Genomic DNA, 19,866 nt, shown 5'->3' with positions numbered 1-19,866 from the left:
CTTCTTCATCCCGCTCCTTTAAATTAACTCACAATGAGCGGTGCTACTGTGTCGCGCTCAGTGCAAAACCTTTACATCTTTAATGTTGGTTTGAATCCATGCTTATATGCCACTGTCCTTCTCTCTAATGTTCTTTCTGCATTTTGTGCTCTTTCGGAGCACAACCTGCCTGTTCTCCATCTCCTTTGGCAGGATCACAGAGGGGTAAGCAGCCACCCAGAGTCCAGCTGGTCATTGTTCTATCCAGCGCCATCCACGCTCCCTCAACGTCACTTTCCTCGATTCCCTTTCAACCAGCCCATCTCAAAGACCACTGATTGGCCCTCTAACCCAGGAAGTACTTAAAGGGGTATTTTGGTCCAAAATGTTATGCTTTTAAAATGTTGGCCATAATAATAGAGATAATGGCATTGTTTTAAAAAAAGTTCCTATGGAAAAACATTTTTTAAATTACTTTTAAAGCCTCGATTTTTAAGGACTTTGGTGCAGCCATTTTGTAAGCTGACTCGGTTTCATGTGTTTAAATTAATGCTGTGCTCTCCAAGCAGCAATGAAGCAAAAGCCCCCTACTGAACACACTGAACCAGATGGCCCAAAGAAAACATCAATCCAAGACGAAACCTTGCTGAACTGCTCAACGAAGAAACAGAAACAGATCCGAATACACAAGCCGGTGGAGAAATTGACCAATGTCAACCCAATCTCCCAAATACAGCCAAAGACCAAACAAGCCGCAGAAAACAAAGATCTACTGCAAGCAACTCCATGTCAGATCACTGTCAAAATATACAACAGAAATATACGAACTACTATGCGATGGAGGAACAGACATCCTATTCCTCAATGAAACCTGGCTAGCTCAAAACTACAAGGTAATAGCGTATGATTGCCTACCCAACAACGTCAAACTTAAACGACACAACAGAGAAAAGAAAAGGTCTCGCCATAGCATACAAGAACAGCTAAAAATAACAGCACCACCACTAAGATAACCAAACCAACCTAACATTGCTACTCGTCTACATGCCACCAACAAACAACCCTACCTTCATAGACACTTTAGTGGGTGCCATCACCAATATCGCCATAACACTTGATCACTTGATCATAATGGGAGATTCCAACATATGGTTTGAAGAGAACATCAACTCACTCAAAACTTTAATCAACTAGCAACAATGCATCTAAAACAACTGGTGAAAGGAGCAACACACTAGATGCAATCTTCTGCAACAAAAAGCTGGTCACAACTGCAGCACCAATGCAAATTCTCTGGAGTGGTCACCTCATCATATCCTTCGTGATCTACCCACCAACAAGGTTGCTTGCTAACCTCCCAAAAAATCCTCCAATTCAGAAAAGAAACTGGAAATCCATGAACAGTTGGCCCTAGACGCTATACTTGAAGCCACAAAACCATCAATCACGCTCCAGACTCGGCCAGCATAGAAGAAAGAACAGACACAATCCAAAAATGGATCCCGAAAACACTGGGTGACATTGCACCAGATAAACCATCTCTCCCTTCTCTAAAGAAAACTGTGGCAAGATGGCTCACACCCCACTGAAAAAAAGAACCGAAAACTGGAGCAAGAATGGAAGAAAGTATAAACAACTGAAAAAAAACGCATACCAAAGCCAGATACGACTATACAAAGCCAAAATACTAAAAGAAAAAGACACAACAAATGGAAGATGAACTACAGCAGCATCCAGAAAGATTTTAATGAGTTAAGAAACCCAGCAGCACGCAACACACCGACCCATCACAGAAACTAGGCAATGACCTTGCAGACCATTAAAAAACAAAAAAATCATGAACATCCAGCAAATCATTAAGAGCAAGCTGAAAATCGCCATCATCCACTTCAACCAGCCAACACCGGAACCATCTCGTAGACTAGACCACATCCCACCGATCTCGACAAACAGAATAATTCAACAGCATGGTGAGCAAAAGCAACAGAGCCAGCTCCCCAGCAGACCCCTCCCCGCCAGACTTATATAAGAATATCCTCGTACAACAAACACCTGCAGAATATTTCCTCAACCACTCACTAGCAACAGGAACCATGACGACAGCCTTCAAATCCGCATGCATCAAGCCACTCCTTAAAGATCAATCGGGAAACCTGGAAGACCTAACCAAGTACGAACCAATATATGCTTATATTGCCTGCATCCAGACCAGTCAGATAAGTGAACTTCCTCCAGGAACAGGTCAAGATCTCCATTTGCGGGGGTCCAAGAGAGGGCAAAGTTCTGTGATGATAGCTCTGCTAATTTCGCTGCTATGCGGGTCGGTGATCGGCATCACTGTCAGCCTCCACAGTGAGCCTACCAACGAAAGGAACACCTTTGAAGAGAAAGTCACTACCCCTGTCCAAACTCTGTGTGTCTGGATAAAGTGACGAGGGACAAGTCCACGGAGAACTCGTCAAAGCTGGCTAAGACCTTGCAACATGCCAGGTCAACTGAGTCGATAGCATAGTCGACAAGAGCAGCCACAAGCACTTTGTCGATGAAGTAAACAACAACCACTACGGCAGTTCTGAGGGAGATCGGGTCCAAGAAATAAGTGGTACACATTTCATGGGTGTCCTTGCCCCGAAAGGCGAGATGGGGTTGTGGAGGCATCGACAAAGGCACCGGGGTCAGGAAAAAACAAGGTGGCTGCACTGACCCAGCAACCTCCTGATGGGGAGAGAGACTGTTGCCCCCGCCCCTGCCCACTGGACCCTCCCTAGCACGTTGACCTGCAGGCTGCTCCAGATGAGCTGGAGCAGATCTACTCCAGTACTGATGAGGGAGAGAATGATGTGTACGAGGGGTGCTGCTCAGATCACAAAGGGGAGGATCTGGGAGCAGTGGACCGCAGTCCCCTGCTTGCAAAAGAAGACTAATCACCCCAGACCCCACTTTGCTGTCTCCTTTCACCCCTAGACCTAGGGACATGCCGCTGGACATTCTAACAACCCTGCACACTGGTTACTGAAATCCAGCGCAGGATGTCTCCATTGGGGCCTACAACTCCACGGGAGATGGCAGAGCCTCCGAGGTTGAGCTCTCCCCCATGGAAGAGAAACGAGAAAGTCCAAAGGGGGCATTGGTCCTCTGCATCATCCGACTCCACCACCTCGTTGTGAGAAGACCCCGCCCGGAGCCCGGATCCGCACGCAGACATGGCTACGGGCACCGACAAAGACTATTTCATTGCAGCTGATGGAGAAATGGCACATGTGGACGAGCCCCATAGGGCCTCCCCACCAGTTGAAGTTGGATCCTTTCATTCTGTCATGTCAAGGGTCTCTTAACTGTTTCAGTTGCTTCCTAGGGAGACTAAGAAAGAGGGTTTCCTGTGCCAGCGGCATGAGTCGAGAAGAAAGACCATGTCCATTCCCTTCCTGGACGACATCTGGGAGGAAGGCCTACCTCTAATGAAAAATCCAAGTACGGCTCCAACAAAGTGGGACAGATTGGAGCAAAACTACAGGGTGCCAGATTAAGCTCCAAGGTGCTTAAGGTCTCAGCCCTCGCCTGATTCGGTGGTCTCAGCTGCAGCCAGGAAACGCTCAGCGCAGGTACCGATTCGATCCTCACTGGAACTGACCTAATCTTTTATCTTTACGAGGTTGTTCAGTTGAGTACTGTGACAGGGTTAATAAAGACTAATACATCAGTCACAACACACAAATTGGTGTGCTTGCACTATTAAAATGGTCCATTGTATTTGAGTGCTTGCAATCGGTTTATATGCAATAAAAAAATGGATATTCGGCTGTAGTTCTTGATGTCCACTTTGCTTTTCGTTTTTCTGTATGTTGACAGTATAACAATGAAGTGAATGTTTATTTTGATGTTATAGATCACCAACATGTCAGATTTCAGAGGCCTTTCACATACCTCTAAAAGCTCACACCATAACCTCAGGCAGTGGTTAGAAGCTTGGCGCCAAGCACTTTCGATGTTGTCCTTGCTGAGCTGTACTCGTTCCACTTCCTCTGTGGGCTTGTACCTGCAGTGAGATGAAAGCAGGCAGTTAACATATATATATATATTCAGTGAGCAGCTCAGCTATACTTATGCTGCAATGTTGAAACATATTTCTAAATTACTATAATCAGTCATTGTTTCAACAGAGGGCGCGGTTCTAATGTTTGCCAATTGTTTATATGTTTACAGAACAGCCTGGGTTTGCAACCATAGGCTTTCTATATGTTTTCAATTACAACCACAAATTAACCCGAGCCAGCATAGTTAATAGTGTGTGATCATGGAAGTCCTAGTCCAGAACGGCTAGAGAGCTGCAGGTTCCCACAATACAGCATGACCTTGGGCAAGGGGGTTTGGAACCTATCCCTCCAGATAATTTGGACTATGACACCCATGATTCCTCGCCATAGACTTTGGCGGAGAGCCCAAGGTTGTGGCGCCCAGTCTTAGGGATTTGCATATGCTTGCAATCCACTTGAAATTAAGTAGTTTACATTTTGTTGGTGTGAAGTATTTAGAATAGTAACATGTGATGTCATTCACTTGTTTCAAATGTGCTGAACTGTTTTGACATTTTTAATAAGTGTCAGAAGAAAGTAAATGAAACAGAAACCAAACTTTATCTTGTAATTGTCCACACCACCAAACAACGGTTGGACCTTCTTTACCTTCTCTTTGCTTCCCACTGTATTACACCTTCTGTCAATTTCTTTCGTTCTCCCTCCTCCTTACAAATTCTGTCCCTGTCAATATCTTGGTATTGAACACATTGCCTTTCTCCACTCTTCTATCTTCCCTGTGTTGTGCCTTCCTGATCCTCTTCCTCTCTTTCTATGCCACATTTACCTTTCCTTTTGCTGCCTAAATATTTCCCACAACCTCCTTGATCCCTGGTGTTTCTTTCCTCTCACCCGCCCTCGCTCTTATTTCCATCATTCTGCTCTTCTCACAAATTTCTTCTCAGGTGTTCCTGTGCCTCCAACTGTCACCCTTCCTAACTTCCTACAGTGTAGATTGCTGGTGTCAATCACCCTCCTCCACTCCTCTTACCGTTTCTCTCCCCTTCTCCTAAAATGCTTTCTCCTCTTTCCCTCTGCAAGTCTCTTTTTATTTTGTGATTTTTCCATTCTTCAATTCCTACTCTCATTTTTCTTTTTTCCCCACAAACTGTCACTTTCTTTGGTCATGAGTTTGTTTTTCATACCATGCATGCTAGGGCCTAATCTTCACCCTAAAGGTAGTCCTGGGAGTAGCGATATATACAACGCTACATTTAGTGCATGAGAAACCCCTACCCATGAGATTTGACAGGCTTTCCATTAGACAGCAATGTTGTCACGGATCTACCTCTACAGTGTATCCTCCTTACCCTTGTGTGTATGATAAACATTAGATGTTATCAATATCTTCCCTACATAGTTTTATCACTAAGCCAACAAGTATTTACGCTTGCAAAATAGTCTTTTGTACTCGTGACTAGAAACACATTAAGGATGTTCTCACTTGTATTTAACATTTAAGTGGGCTTCTTATTGTAGAGATAATATGAGCATTACAAATAGTGTAGTTAACAATATGCAAGTTCCAAGACTTGCAATAAAATAGTTGAATAGATTCCTAGCATTGTACTCTTCTATTATTCACTTCCAAAATGTTAAAGCACCCTGCAACCAATCGGCAATGTTGGTGTATAGACTTTGAGGCACAATAAAACTTAAAATCATACTCTCAATAGTGTTGCTGTCAGGATGCTAGGCAGTTGAAGTTATACATACCAACCCCTGAATAACACATTAAAAGCAATGGGTTAAACTCTGTCAAAGGTCCATGCCGACTAAGGGTGATTAACTAAAAGCAACCTAAAGCCATTAATTAGAAATTACATGTAAACCATTTAAATACCCCTGCAAAGGATTCCCCCTCATACTTCCTCTCTGCTTGGATGGATCTACTTATCCTGGCCGAAGAAATACAAGGGTCAACAAAGGCTGTGCTGAAATTCTGTATCTTGATAAACTGTGTGTTTTACCAGCACAGGAATAGTTTAAAAGGCTTACCTAAAAAAAAAAAAAAAAAAAAAAGTCATGCTGTAACTGAGGAAAAGAAAAATATGTTGCACAAATGGCTTATTTTAGCCCGCCGCCTAAGTATTTAAATTGCCAATTTTCCCAAATTAACTTTTTTGACTAAGAGCTGAGTTTTAGGCCCAGGGGTAAACTTAGTGTCTCATGGGGAAGGCACTCGAAAGGGCCATGCTTCTTCCTAACAAAGAAGTTTACTTCTGTAATTTAGTTTTGCCACCAAATGAATCAAAATTAGAATTTTGAAAAATTGGCAAAGTACCAACTCTAGGCCCATAGACACAACTACTTCTTGTTTTATGCATTAGACTAGCTTCTTGCTTTCTCTTACTCTTACTGAGCTTTCTCTTACCCAGGCAGTGCAGCTTGTGAACCAGCTAGGTCCTCCAAACTCTGCCTCATCTTGTTGCGTCATGAACCTTGCCTTGCCATCCAATCCTCAAAAGTGACTGTCATTCATTTAATCAAGAGTTTCAATCAGCTGTACTTCCCTGATTTACCAAATTGTTTTCATTTCAAGCGCATCACTCGTCGAAGCTCTAGTCAACAAAGCTCTCATCGACGAAGCCATAGTCAGCGAAACCACTGCCGGCGAAAGTACAGTTGACGATTCCGAAAAATTCAGTGTCTTCTGAAGAAATAGAACCCACCACACCATTCGCTGACATCACAGATAAACCATCCAATGTGAGCAGTCTTCACAAGTCTTTGGGACCAGCGTCTCCAATTCCAGACACACCTGAGCCAGTTGGAGCACAACTGTCCCCTTTAAAAGAGATGACAGAACTCCCGGACGTCATTCTTCAGAATGAGTTCTCGGACACGGAAATGCCTGGTGAGCAGCCTTTCCTCATTCCTAAGGAAAACAGCCCTACTTGGCAACCGGATTTAGAGGACATGGCTGATCCTTATGACCCGGTGCTCATGGCATCGATCCAAAGAATCATCGAGGAGTTTAACAGGCACCAAGAGCTACAGAATAGGTCTTCTATACCTAAGGAGCCAAGAAACCCCCTGAGGGATACTTCACCTCAGCATAGCACACCCAGACACTCCCCTTCCAGGAGTAGACCGCAGAAAAGAGCATGATCACCTGAGCCTGCACGTAGATCCAGGAGTAGAACACTCAGTGTTCACAGACAAGAGTCCCCTCTACAGCCTCATCTCATAGACCTCGATCGCCAGTTCGAGATCCAACTATGGTACTTTCATCTGTGTCCGTATCTGATTGGCAAGAGGATCCGTTCAGGGATTTTTCGGATCCTGAGGAAGGAGAGATTGCGCAGGAACCGGATGCTCCCAGTGAATGGGATAATTATATCTTCGAGAAACCCAGGAAGGACTCACCAGGTGATTCGTCACCCCCCGACGATTTGGTATTGTGTCATACTATAATTGATAAAGCTGCGGACTTGTTCAAAATACAAGTTTCTTCAGAAGAGAAGAAGTCGTGCTTTACGAGCACAGGGACAAACGCAGACGAACGGTCATCACCATTCCTCTTCTGGACACCATATGGGAGTCTGGGTCGAAGATACTGGCCACACACTTATCCACACCTGCTTTAGTTTGAAGACCTGAAAAGAAGTACAAGGCACCTCACTTGGCGCTGCTTTGTTTAAGGGGTCATACGAAGCCAGACTCAGCCATCACAGCGGCTCGAAAGAAATTAGCCAACCCATCATCACCATTGCCGGCACCACCAGACAAGGAAGGTCGTAAGCTGGAAGCCATAGGTAGAAAGGTGTCCTCCTCCGCATCTCTCATGATCAGAGCGGGCAACGCATTAGCCATGACAGCCAGGTTTGACCGTGAGCTTTGGCTTCGCATGTCCAAGCTGACCAAACATCTACCAGCAGATTTACAGGAAGAAGCCAGGTCCATCAGTGTGGACGCAGAAGCCACTTCAGACCACATGATCGACGTGGCTGTCGATGTGTCGGAATCAGGTTTCAGACAAATGGCCCAGAGCACGGTGCTAAGGAGACTGGCATGGATGAAGGCCACGAATTTCAGGCCTGAGGTGCAGGCACCAATTTCGGACATGCACGGGCAAGACTTATTTGGCAAAAAGATAGATGACCACCTTAAAGGAATCAAAACGCACATGGATACAGCTCGAGCCATCAGTTCCTTGAAGGATAAATATAAAGGCCGCAGGCCCTTTCGGCCCTTTTGAGGTGCAGCGTCATATACACATTCCTCCTATGGTCAAAAGTCACAAGGTGACACATTCCAAGGCAACAGATATCAATCCGCCAACAGGTATTCCCAGAGAGGAGGGCGCAGCTCCTCCCAGGGTAAAGCCCAGAACAAACAGAATTGACCATTTGATTCTTCCCCCTCTTTGCTGAACACCTCTGGGGGAAGGGTAAGCCAATTTTTTCAACGCTGGAATTCGATAACATCAGACAAGTGGGTTTTACAGGTGGTCCGCATGGGGAAACACCATAGAATTACTAGACCATGCTCCATCCCTTGCCCCCCACCACTCGCAAAGTTCAAATGCTACGGAACGCCATGGCAGAAGTTAAAAAATGTTACTGCACAAAGCAGCTATAGAGCCAGTTCCTTTTTCCCAGAAAGGAAAAGGTTTCTACTCCCGCTTCTTTCTAATCAAAAAGAAAAACGGTTAATGGAGGCCCATATTGGACCTAAGGGCACTCAACAGATGCATCAAACACATCAAATCAAGGTTCGTGCCGGTAGCAGCGAACCTTAGAAGGTTGGGAATGGAGGTCTTTCCAAATTTGGACAACTGGTTGATAAGGGCAAGCTCCCTCAGTAAAGCTCAATTGGCAGTGTTGAAAATGATAAAACTCCTAAAAGGGTTAGGTTTTTCAATAAACAACATAAAATCCTGCCCAGTACCCAGCAAGACGGTTCATTTTCTGGGGGCCGAGTTCGCCACCACCATTCCCAGGGTAAGACCATCGGCAGACAGAGTAACAACCTTCCTCCGCTCGACATTGTTCCTAGAAAAAGAGACGACCACGGTACGCTCTTTCAAATCCCTCCTGGGCATGATGTACTCATGTATATTTCTCATACCAAACTACAGACTTCGCATGAGACCAATCCAGGAGGCCCTGGACCACCAATGGAAACAAGCCAAGGGCTCATGGGAAGATTTGGTCCAGATACCGAAGGCACTTCAATGGTGGAACACTCCACGGAACCTGCTCCAAGGGATGCCATTCCAGGCTCCAACATCCACTCTTCTCTTAAGGACAGACACGTCCCTTTCGGGATGGGGAGCACACTTGGCAGACCTTCGGTCAAAAGGGGCTTGGTCAGACCAAGAAGCACAGCTCCACATCCATGTCCTAGAACTCAGGGTGATACGATGGGCTCTAAAAGCTTTCCTTCCAGTAGTGGCGCGTCAAGTCTTAACCATTAAGAGACACAATACAACCTCCATGCAATACACAAACAAGCAAGGAGGCACGAAGTCAGAGATATTATCTCCGGAAGCACAGCTACTATGGTCATGGGCCTCACGGATTATCTCTGTATGGTGCCAGCCACAGATCAACCTTTTTGTCACCAGGGTCACCAGGAAATGTCAAGCATTCGCCTCAAGGTACCCAGAACATCAATCAGCAGGAGATGCATTCTCAGTGGACTGGACAGGGAAGTTCCTCCCCCCCCATTCCACTCATAGCCAGAGTTCTGCGCAGAATGAAGGAGCAGGATTGCTCCATGATCCTAATAGCGCCGGGCTGGGCGTGGCAGATCTGGTGCCTGACTCTGCAACATCTATCCCGGTGGCCTCTATTTCGCCTCCAGGCTCATCAATACCTCTTGACCCAGTAGATCCACAATGTCCTCCACCACGACCCAGTGAACCTCTCCCTCAAAGCCTGGTTCCTGAACAGTGCAAACTCATGAACTTGAACCTTCCGGCGGACTGCTGGGACATAATCGTGGCCTCTAGAGCCCACTCAACAAGGATCACCTACGTGCGGAAATGGACACGCTTCTCTAAGTGGTGTGAAACAGCTACGATTAACCCACTTACAGCTTCGGTAGAACAAATACTGCCTTACTTATTACATTTGTCCAAGACAGGTCTCTCCCTATCCTCCATCAAGGTTCACCTGTCAGCCATATCGGCATACACGACGACTCCAGAAGCGCAGTCATTACACTCTCTTCCGGCCATCAAGATCTTCCTCAAAGGGTTGATGCGTACTTATCCTCCTACACCCACTTCAGTTCCTTCCTGGAGCCTGAATACTGTGCTAACGGCTCTCATGGAACCTCCTTTTGAACCCATTCACAGATGTGAAATAAAATTCTTAACTTGGAAAACGGCTTTTCTGATAACCATGACCTCGGCCAGGAGGATCAGTGAATTACAAGCCTTGTCTTCAGAACCTCCTTTTACTTTGTTTCAGCAAGACCGTGTCATTTTGAGGACAAACCCAAAATTTCTGCCCAAGGTCTTACACGAAATGACACTCACAGAGCGCATTGTTCTACCATGTTTCTTCTGGAAACATACCTCGGAGGTGGAAAGGGCTTTACATTCCCTAGATGTGACTAGGGTTTTGAAATTTTACTTTCAGAGAACTAAGGAGTTCTGCTTATCTAACAGACTGTTCGTTGCCCGCACGAAAGGACAACATATCTCCAAACAAAGAATGGCAAGATGGGTCTTGTTATACATTACCCATTATCAATTAAAGGGCGACCCCCTCTGTAGACTGCCTTCAGCACACTCCACCAGAGGAAGAGCAGCATCAGTAGCGTTTCACGCAGGGGTTCCCTTGAAGGACATCTGCAGAGCTGCTATCTGGAGCACTCTGCACACGTTATTCAAGCATCTGAATCTATGAAAGATCCAATTACTGGAGAAGTCTTAGTTACTTACCTGTAACTGTATTTCTCCAGCATTGGTATCTTTCATAGATTCACATGCGCCCACCCGCCTTCCCTGAGAGGCTGCTCCTATGCTCAGCACCCATCATACTGTAGTTACTATGGTTCAAAATCTGAAGATGGCTGCCTGGGGCGGAGCTTAAGCCCTGCCACCTCATTGGTTGTGGCCCTAAGGACCAAAGTGAGGTGGAGGGACTACACAATGGAGTGGCTCATAGGCCACAATGGAGTATTTACATGCATTCTCTAGGGGAGAAGGGATGTATATTAAACATTTTTAATAATTAATTTTTATCACAGAGGATTCCCAGTTTGACGGGGAATATTCAAGCATCTGAATCTATGAAAGATACCAATGCTGGAGAAATACAGTTACAGGTAAGTAACTAAGACATATACCCCAGCTACTGTTACTCCGGATGCACATGCCGTAAGAGCCCTTCCCTGAGTCTTTCAGAGGGCGGCACAGACTATTACAGCCTGTAAGATATCAGATTTTGTTGCCGACTTCAGGCACGAGCACGGCGGTCTGGGCTCTCAAACCTTCATGTGCGTCTGTGGACCACAAGCACATAAACAATCAACATTTGGTGGAGTTGGATGAAAATTGTTATTCACCAAATCAGCCAGGAGTGTCAGCCGGCGGTGGGGGAAGGATTTATTAACATGAGTGGGCCTATTTCTCGAATTCAGGGCTCAGCAAGTCAGAGATTCTGTCCATAAGTAGTGAAGCCCCACCCCCAATCGGGGCAATAGTGTTTTATTGCATTACACACTCAGGGAATGAGATGGATCAGATTGACATCCCTGGCCATCTCAGCTCTCATCTCGGTAGTGAGTTTGTTTGTTGAACTGTATGACAATATCAGGGATGAGATCAGGACCCACACTCAGATGTGAGGTGAAATAAATGTGAAAGTTGACCCATTGGTATCTTTACCCACGACTGCCTCTACTGGCTCTAAATCAGGTCTTGCCTCGGAGGAGGCTGTAAATCGGGTGAAAGGGGTACTTTCTGGCAAGCAGTTACACCAAAAAAGGGTGGTACTTTGCCACCCCACCCCAATATATGCACCGATTGTCAGTACAACAAGGTAGGATACCAGGACAGGAGTCTCAAGCAGGAGGCTTAGTCAATCACCAACAAGGGACTGTCTCAATCCCTGAAACTTGATGCACGTGCACACAGCCCAGAGAGAAAATGTTAAAGGGATTGGACATGGAGTGCATTTCTTCCCCCAAAGGACTTGGATGTGGTGGAGTCTGATCCCAGGGAAGGCACTTCGGCTGTACCTTCAAATAGAAGATCAGAAAAGGGTCTGAGTAAGTGCAAAATTAAATCTAAAAATATCAAGAAGAGTCACCAGGCTGGTAGATCCCTAATGACATTTCTATGTTACCTGTATTCAGGAATCTGTGAACTGTCTACTTCTAAGGCCGACAAGCCATCTTCTGTGGACTTGAATATCTTGGAACTTAATGAGGAGAATGCATTATTCATACAATGTTGTAAACGTCCCATCTCCGGCAAAGGGAAAAAGTTTAACAAACATTTCAGTACAAACAGATAATCCCCTACGCCCCACTTTAAATACGCAGAGGTCAAAGTGTCACGAAGAGAAACCTGTTTAGTTTGCTTAATCATTGGGGGAGCATCAAAGCAGGTCAAATATACTAGAGGGTTGTTCAGTCTCTGTGGAAGCTCAGTCTTTGGCATGTGCATTCTCTGGGAAGTTGACCTTTCTGGGGAAAAACCTTAGGAACTCTTCTATGCAAACGGACTTGGTTTTCGAGGTGTTTGGAAAACGAGCCGTGGGTTAATCCTGGTTTGGAGAAACTCGCTCAGCATGCTATATTGTTGGGGGAGTTTCAAACTGATGGTACTCGCTCAGAGGGATGCTTACCGTCTTTGGAGGTACACGCTGAAGGTCTTGGTCCTGCTACTTATTCCCTGTATAATAAATGAATACCAAAGATCTGGGGAAAAACTGAGAGGGTGTGGGAGGGAGCTCTTTCTGCTATGTTATGCTAACTAAATGTATCATGCGCACGTACGCCCAGATGCATCATGGCGCTGGAGATGTGAGAACGTTTTTGTGATGTCACTGTTTCGAAAATCACATTGTTTTCAGTTGCCTATGAAAGGCAAAGTGGTCTATGGTCCCTCACAGAGCAAGAGGAAGGTCCTTCCATGCTTTGGCGGCTGTCACTGAGAAGGCGTGCCCCCCTTTTCGAGCTAACCTAAATCGGGGAATCGCTACCTGCACAGCCGCTTGGGATCGGAGAGAACGATTAGGCACGTAGCAGACAAACTTAGCTTGCAAAAATTCCGCTCCCATTCCATAGAAAGCCCAATGTACCATGCACATCGACTTAAAACATAATCCGGTGGGCAACACGGGAGCCAATGCAATTGCCTCAGCAGAGGGGTCATATGGGCTCCAAAAGGGGGGGTGAAGAATGGATCTAGCTGCGGCATTCTAGAATAACTGTAAGCGCTTAATCAGATAGCCGGGCTCTGCTAAATAAAGTGAGTTACAGTAATCCAGTATGCTTAGAACCAGAGCTGCTACCACTGTAGCCTGGCATACTGAAAGAATGAAAGGGAGGATCTTCAGGAGAACACAGAGCTTAAAGTGGTCGGTTTCGCAGACTGCAGCAACTTGCTCATCCATGGCCAGGGTGGAAGAGATCCTCACCCCCAAATTCCTGACCGATGGGACAGGCGTGGGGGGAGGGCCCAGGGATGTGGGCCAGAAATCGGCTGTCCAAAACAGCTGAGGAGATGTAGTACCTACAATCAGGATCTCGGTTTTACTGCTGTTTAACTTTAGCCAATTCAATGTCATCCATGTCCTCAGTTCCTCAAGACACTTTCTCAGCCGGATAGCCGTCTCAGATTTGGTAAGGTCCAAACGGACCAAAATCTAGGTGTCGTTCACATAAGCGTAATAACGAAACCCGTGAGACTGAATGAGGAGCAGAAGATATCTAATATAAATATTAAATACAATAGGGGACAGTGCGGATCCCTGGGGAACCCCCACAGAAAAGTGAGCCCGGGGCAGTGCGGCATGGAGGAAAAAACACTGATTGGGAACGGTCTGCCAGAAAAGCCATTGGCAGCTGCTACTGATGGCACTAAGGGTAGTCTGGAGTATAGGGCACCTGGCAGATATCCAAAGGATAGACAAAAGGCTGGAACTTGTGTTATGAGCATGTTAATGGGGAGCAAGGAGCAGAGACTTTGATGCTTCTGGCCCTGATGCAGCTTTGTCTGCTGTGCCTGGATACGGCCTCCGGAAGTTATTTGGTGGGGCAGGGGGCACTTTTGCCTTGCATAGGCATGGAAATAATGGTGCGCAACAATTTTTGTTACAGGTTACCTCTCTTTTTAGGGGCTGTGAGGCAGTGTTCCTGAATAGATCCAACGTACTGGAAATCTTTGGTGACACTCCAAACTTGGGGCTCATCTCATCAAGGGATATAGATAGTTGCATTTTTCAACCCAGACAGATTGGATCAAGCCTTACTGCATATAGGTTCTAAGATGATATGACGTCATTATAAAGGAGCACCTGTCAGTGCGCAAATTGGGGTTCGAAGTGCTCGAATGTAACCACATACTCCCTCTGCTGTCCATGCAAGGCTATGTTATGGGGGCCATGAAATGATTATTTCCCTGGACAAAGGGAGGGGTGGAAACAGACATGTTGACCTTAGGCAAAGCTGCCCCTCTACCTCTAATAAGAATGTAACGGATGATTGGTCATCGATGGCCTGAGTCTTAAATGACCAGGGAAAGCTTTACTACAAGAAGGGAACAGAAAAAGCTTTAGCTCGCAAGCAAATTGGGGGTGGTGGGGAGAATTTCACGGAACACGACGGGGATGTTCATCTGTTTACTAACCCAGAAGTTATGAAAACACTTAGCTAGCATTCGTGAGTCCCAAGCTGCCGACCGGAATCTCAAGGTCAGAACAGCAATCATGCGGTACACGCAGCTGTAACCAATCTGAAATTGAATCCCTCACGATAAAACCACACCACCAACCTTCTACTCGAACCATACGCCACACCCGAAATGCATGTTACCAATGCATAATCCCGCATCTCTGATATCTGTACGATCTCCTGTAACCTATGTTAAGTCAGTACAGGAATGTACTTATGTGAACGACTTAAAATAATGCACAGTTTAATCCATGATTAACCTGCCTTGACAAAGCCCAGACAGGTGAAACTGTTGGCAATGCAGTTGGCAATTACTTTTTTTTATTGCCAAGAACAGGAGTCAATAATTACAATATGTTGATATAAAATCTGTATAAATCACCTATGAACAGTCTCACTGAAAACTATATAGGTGGCTGTGTAAATCACTTGCAACTGGTATGGTTTATGGTATTAAATAAAGGAAACATTACACCTATACGTTCTCCATGTGTTGCAAATAAGTTTTGGAGCACATGCATGGGGATGAACCGCTCTTAAACGCAAACTATTGTCACAGTAACACATGGTTGAGTGTTACCCATCCCTGCATCTAGCAGCACCAAAGACAAAGTCGCAAACTAGGATAAGCATGGCTATAAGGTTTGTCAAGCAGCCTCCCCCATTTTTTGAATGCTTAGTCAGCAGGGCCATATGCTCCAGGAAACCTGGTTAATTGGCCTTCCTTCATTGGATGGCCATGTGATCTTTGCACAACCAGCCTTAAAAGGCAAATCTGGATGCCCAATTATGGGGGCCTACTTACTGTGATTAAGTCTGTGATTGGACTGAAGGCTAAGGTCTACAGTTCTGCATTACAGGGGGCTTTGCTTGTTAAATTAAACTGTGGGATTGAAACATGTTTGCATTACTTCTGATTAATGTTTACCTGCATTCAGGCCTGTGTAATCTCAATGTATTTTTTGAAAGTTTATCAGGCCAGGTTACAGATTGGAAGCTTTACTAGCCCGGGATTTAAATTGTGCAGATGTTGATTCTTATGATGAGAAGGGGTGAAGTGGTGTGTGTTTTAAATACACTTGTGGCAAACCAGACACAGGTTGAGATGGGCTTTTTTTCCTAAAAACTCTTGGTTTAAGAATGCTTAATGGCCCGTGCCCTGGCTACATCCCACAACAACCAACCAGGCATAGGGACTTAAGCGAGTCAACTTTAGATGCATTGTTTCTTTTGACTGATCTTCAGTTGTTTGAAAAATGTACATTTCTGCAGGTAATAAGAACGGCCTGGAGGGGCCATCATATGCTGATACCAACCCTTGATTTCAGTCTGCGAATGATAAAAAGGGGAGTGCTGATTGGTCTATTAGTACCCGGCGAGGGGGGTGTGGTGGCCTCCCAGCCAAAGGGGAGGCTCAGACGTGGGCGTTACCAGACTGTAGTCCAGCTGCCCGAGCCTCCTCAGGGCTGGCGGCTGCCTTCTCCCCTCGCCAGGTAATGAGTTAAGTCTATCCCTCCCCCAACCCCCATCCACAGAATTACCTCCCTGTCCTCCCACCCCACTTACCTTCTTTTCTGCCCTTTTCGGGAAAAAACACGCTCTGAACACTTGTCCGCCCACATCTGCGACATGCCATCATGGAAAGGAGGAAGGGAGTACATGTAGTCCCTTCCTCCTTTCTATGGCGGACATTTTTTTGTTTACTTTTTTGAATGTCCACCACAGAAAGAGAGAAGGGACTACATGTAGTTCCTTCTCCCGTTTACATAGCGGCCATTCTTTTTGTTTACTTTTTTCTATTTTTTCAATGGCCGGCATGGAAAAGAAAGACAGACTTCTCTCTGGCCTGTAACTATGGGCCCCAGGGCATTACCTGAAGTGGTAATGACCCCCCTGCTCTTGGCCTATTGCTTAAATAAGCAACCCAGGTAAAAAACGGGTTCGGTAGAAAGACATGGTTATTTCTAAGCTCAATGAAGAATTTGCTTATATGATGAATAAGACCACTTTGGAGCGGAAGCTTTGCACTTTTACTTTGGAAAAATTTGAGTCAACAGTTGACGCCCTAATAACGGCGGCCCTGTGTTAGGATAGGAAGTTCTTCAGGCAACTGAGATAAGGCATTACCTGTTACTTTATTAAGGTTACATGAATTGGATACATATGTTGACAGGACAAGTCAGGAGCAGGGAGGAATCCCACTGGCTCCCACCACCAAGGCTACATGGTTTCCAACCGCCTTTGGCTGGAGCACTCGCACTAGGCAACATTCCACCTCACCCAACATTCCATAGATGACATCACTCAGACACTGACATCATTCACTCTACACGCACTCAGGCCCAGTCATTCCATACTCCAGTCCAGTCATAACACCCTGCCAGGCTGCAATGTCACTCAGGTTGGGGCCCAGCAGAAATATGCACAGATTTGATGGTAAAGTTTCAAATCCCAGTGTTCAGAAAGAACATAAGAGATATTGAAAAATGTATTATTGATGAGGATCAGAAAATTTAAATGAATAAGACATCTAAATTGCAGTATAAAAATCAATTGAGGCAGCAACGGGCCAAAATGTTGCAAAATGATGCTGAGTTTATGTTGGGCCTACTCAAAATTAGAAATATTAGTGGTTTCTGCAATGTCAGAAATGCCCTGGGGACCTCAGAGCTCTGATCAACTGAATGCAGTGTCCAAGATTACTGTTATTTTGACTAAGCTACAACTATTTTGCTTATTGTAAATACTGCAAAAACAAGGGCCATCCAGTTAAAGCATAAAAAGAAGCCTACTTAAAAATAGAGGATGGGAAATGATAGTCTGATTCAAGAGGAAAGCCTAATATATTTGGACTTCCAAGTATGCAACTTGCCTAGCAAATTATGGTCCATTAAAATATTGAAAAAAACAAGGGGGGGGGGGTCCTAGGAGTCTCTCTGCCAGACATTAGTCCTGGTTGCGAGAGCCATACCCAGATTCTTTAGCTCACTATCTTTCACAGAGGAGAAATATCCCGAACATATCAGACTTTGTCCTGCCCAGGGGCAGTGCAGCACCGAAATGCTATGCAATTCTCCTCTGAACAAAAAGTTGAAACATCAAGCCCAACTGCTAGTTTCAGAGATGAGGATCAACCTCCGATTTGATAGGTTTTCAATCAAAATGGTATTATGTGCTTATGAAAGTAAAGTTATATCGAAATTGATTTATGGCTGTGAGTTACTTTGTCCCTGGGTGTTAGATGTTTTAGACCTAATCAAAGCTTTTATGTGGAGAAGGTCCTTACGAGTATCTACTGTGGTGCAACTAGCCACTATAAGGTTTGAACTTTTTGCTGAGATCTGTACAGATCAGTGTCAGGCCTGGAGCTGCAATACTCTTCTCTTTATCAGAATGATTGGTGTTAAACTGTTGATAGATTCCACAAGTACCCGTCTCTTCTTCATCTTGAGCTGAAGCATAAAAAATATGGGTGGTGGCCCCTTCTATGAATATGTTTCCAAATCACTACCGGCAAGAAACATGATGAGGTTCTGGTTGAACCTGGTTGAATCTTCTCCTTCCTTGGGAGATCATGTTGAGAAGGAAGCAACTATCTAAGGAGAATTCCTTCTGTTGATTCTGTGAGGATAAGAGTTGGGTTGAGAGACGCATCTTATAGTGCACTGCACGCAAAAGGTACTTTGTATTTTGTCAAATTAATTTGGGGGGGAAACTTTAGATAATGTTGACACATTATGGCAGGGGTGTTAGGGTGGCTATCATGTGGGGATTGCAGTTACTAGCTTTGTTAGAAGTTTAAAATTAACCACCCAAGTGGATATCCTGATTTTGCTTGCGCATTAAGAATACAATCTGATATTTTATGTTTTATAGATGTTTTATTGTTGTATTATGAATTGTTAAAATTGTGTTGTATTTTCTTGATCTTGAAATTCTCTAAGTGTATTGTATGTTTTGGTAATTGTTTTATGTTTTAAAGGTTGCTTTAGACGAACAATTTAAAAAAAGCATCAAATGCATTTGAACGGGTTTAAGTGATGTGTTTACAAGTAAGACATGTCAAACTCGATGGGTCTGAACTCCCATATGGACATGTCCTGTGTTTGGTAAAACTTATCAAAGTCAATAGGTGTACTTGCACATAGAGTTCTGGTGCATGTAGCTTGCCTCAATTGTAAGCAGTTCAGTCACAGGTATATTTATGCAATATGCAGCACTCCAGCTCACCGGTACTGTGCACTACTGCCTTCCCCAAGTGAACTTTCTCAGCCAGCATTGAAAGCAAAGCAAAGCATTCTTGTATTATTAAAGACCCACCTCTGGGCCTCACAAAACCTAAATCACACTGCACCACACAGCAGAAGCAGAGAGACTAGTTCACAATATTCAAACTGTTCCCTCTTCTTGTTTTGGATTGGTCTGTGCATCCCAACACAGGTCTGTGAACCCATTCTCCCTGCACTTTGTGCACAATCATTCTCACATATTCAGTGTCTTTCGTACTGCTTGTTCCCAATGTAGCATGCAAAGGTTTCCCTGATTTTCTTCACTTGTGGTCACTCTCCTCAGTTTATGGGTGTGCAAAGGTGAACTAGTAATTGTCCTGTTGGCCTTAAGCGCTACAAACCATCGTCATATTGTTACTGATCTCTGGCACCCTGCATTCTCCTGTTTGCATGTGGTTCCTGCATCCCTTGGCCATTCTTCCTTGCAGGGGACATGCAGCAAATTTCCAGTTAATGGCAACAAGTCTTTGCAGCTGAAGGGTGTACTGTAAAGCATGCCCTCTTTCAGATTTCCATTGGTCCAAGCAGGTCTGGTCATCAATAGAAGTTTCACAGGAGAGAGGGGCATCAGCGGGGATGTATGTAGGAAGCTTTAGTAATAAGATCAGATTGGAGAAACTAGGCAGGCCGTTTGGTTCTCAGCTATGTCCAAAAAAGGATGAATT

At 45.0% G+C, this 19,866-nt stretch overlaps 1 protein-coding gene across 4 annotated transcripts in view; it reads right to left on the bottom strand.

Moving 5' to 3' along the window:
* Nucleotides 1-19,866, bottom strand: part of NCF2 (neutrophil cytosolic factor 2) — a 232,909-nt gene that overhangs the window by 14,044 nt on the left and 198,999 nt on the right. For all 4 annotated transcript variants that reach the window (XM_069641395.1, XM_069641396.1, XM_069641397.1 and 1 more), the window contains one exon: nucleotides 3,904-4,015. In XM_069641395.1, coding sequence (XP_069497496.1) covers nucleotides 3,904-4,015 — 112 coding nt within the window. The remainder of the gene's footprint in view (nucleotides 1-3,903; nucleotides 4,016-19,866) is intronic.

Source organism: Ambystoma mexicanum, chromosome 1q (genome assembly GCF_040938575.1).
Source record: "Ambystoma mexicanum isolate Mex_15411 chromosome 1q, UKY_AmexF1_1, whole genome shotgun sequence".
Classification (NCBI taxonomy): Eukaryota; Metazoa; Chordata; class Amphibia; order Caudata; family Ambystomatidae; genus Ambystoma; species Ambystoma mexicanum.
This window is presented reverse-complemented; position numbering and strand designations above follow the sequence as displayed.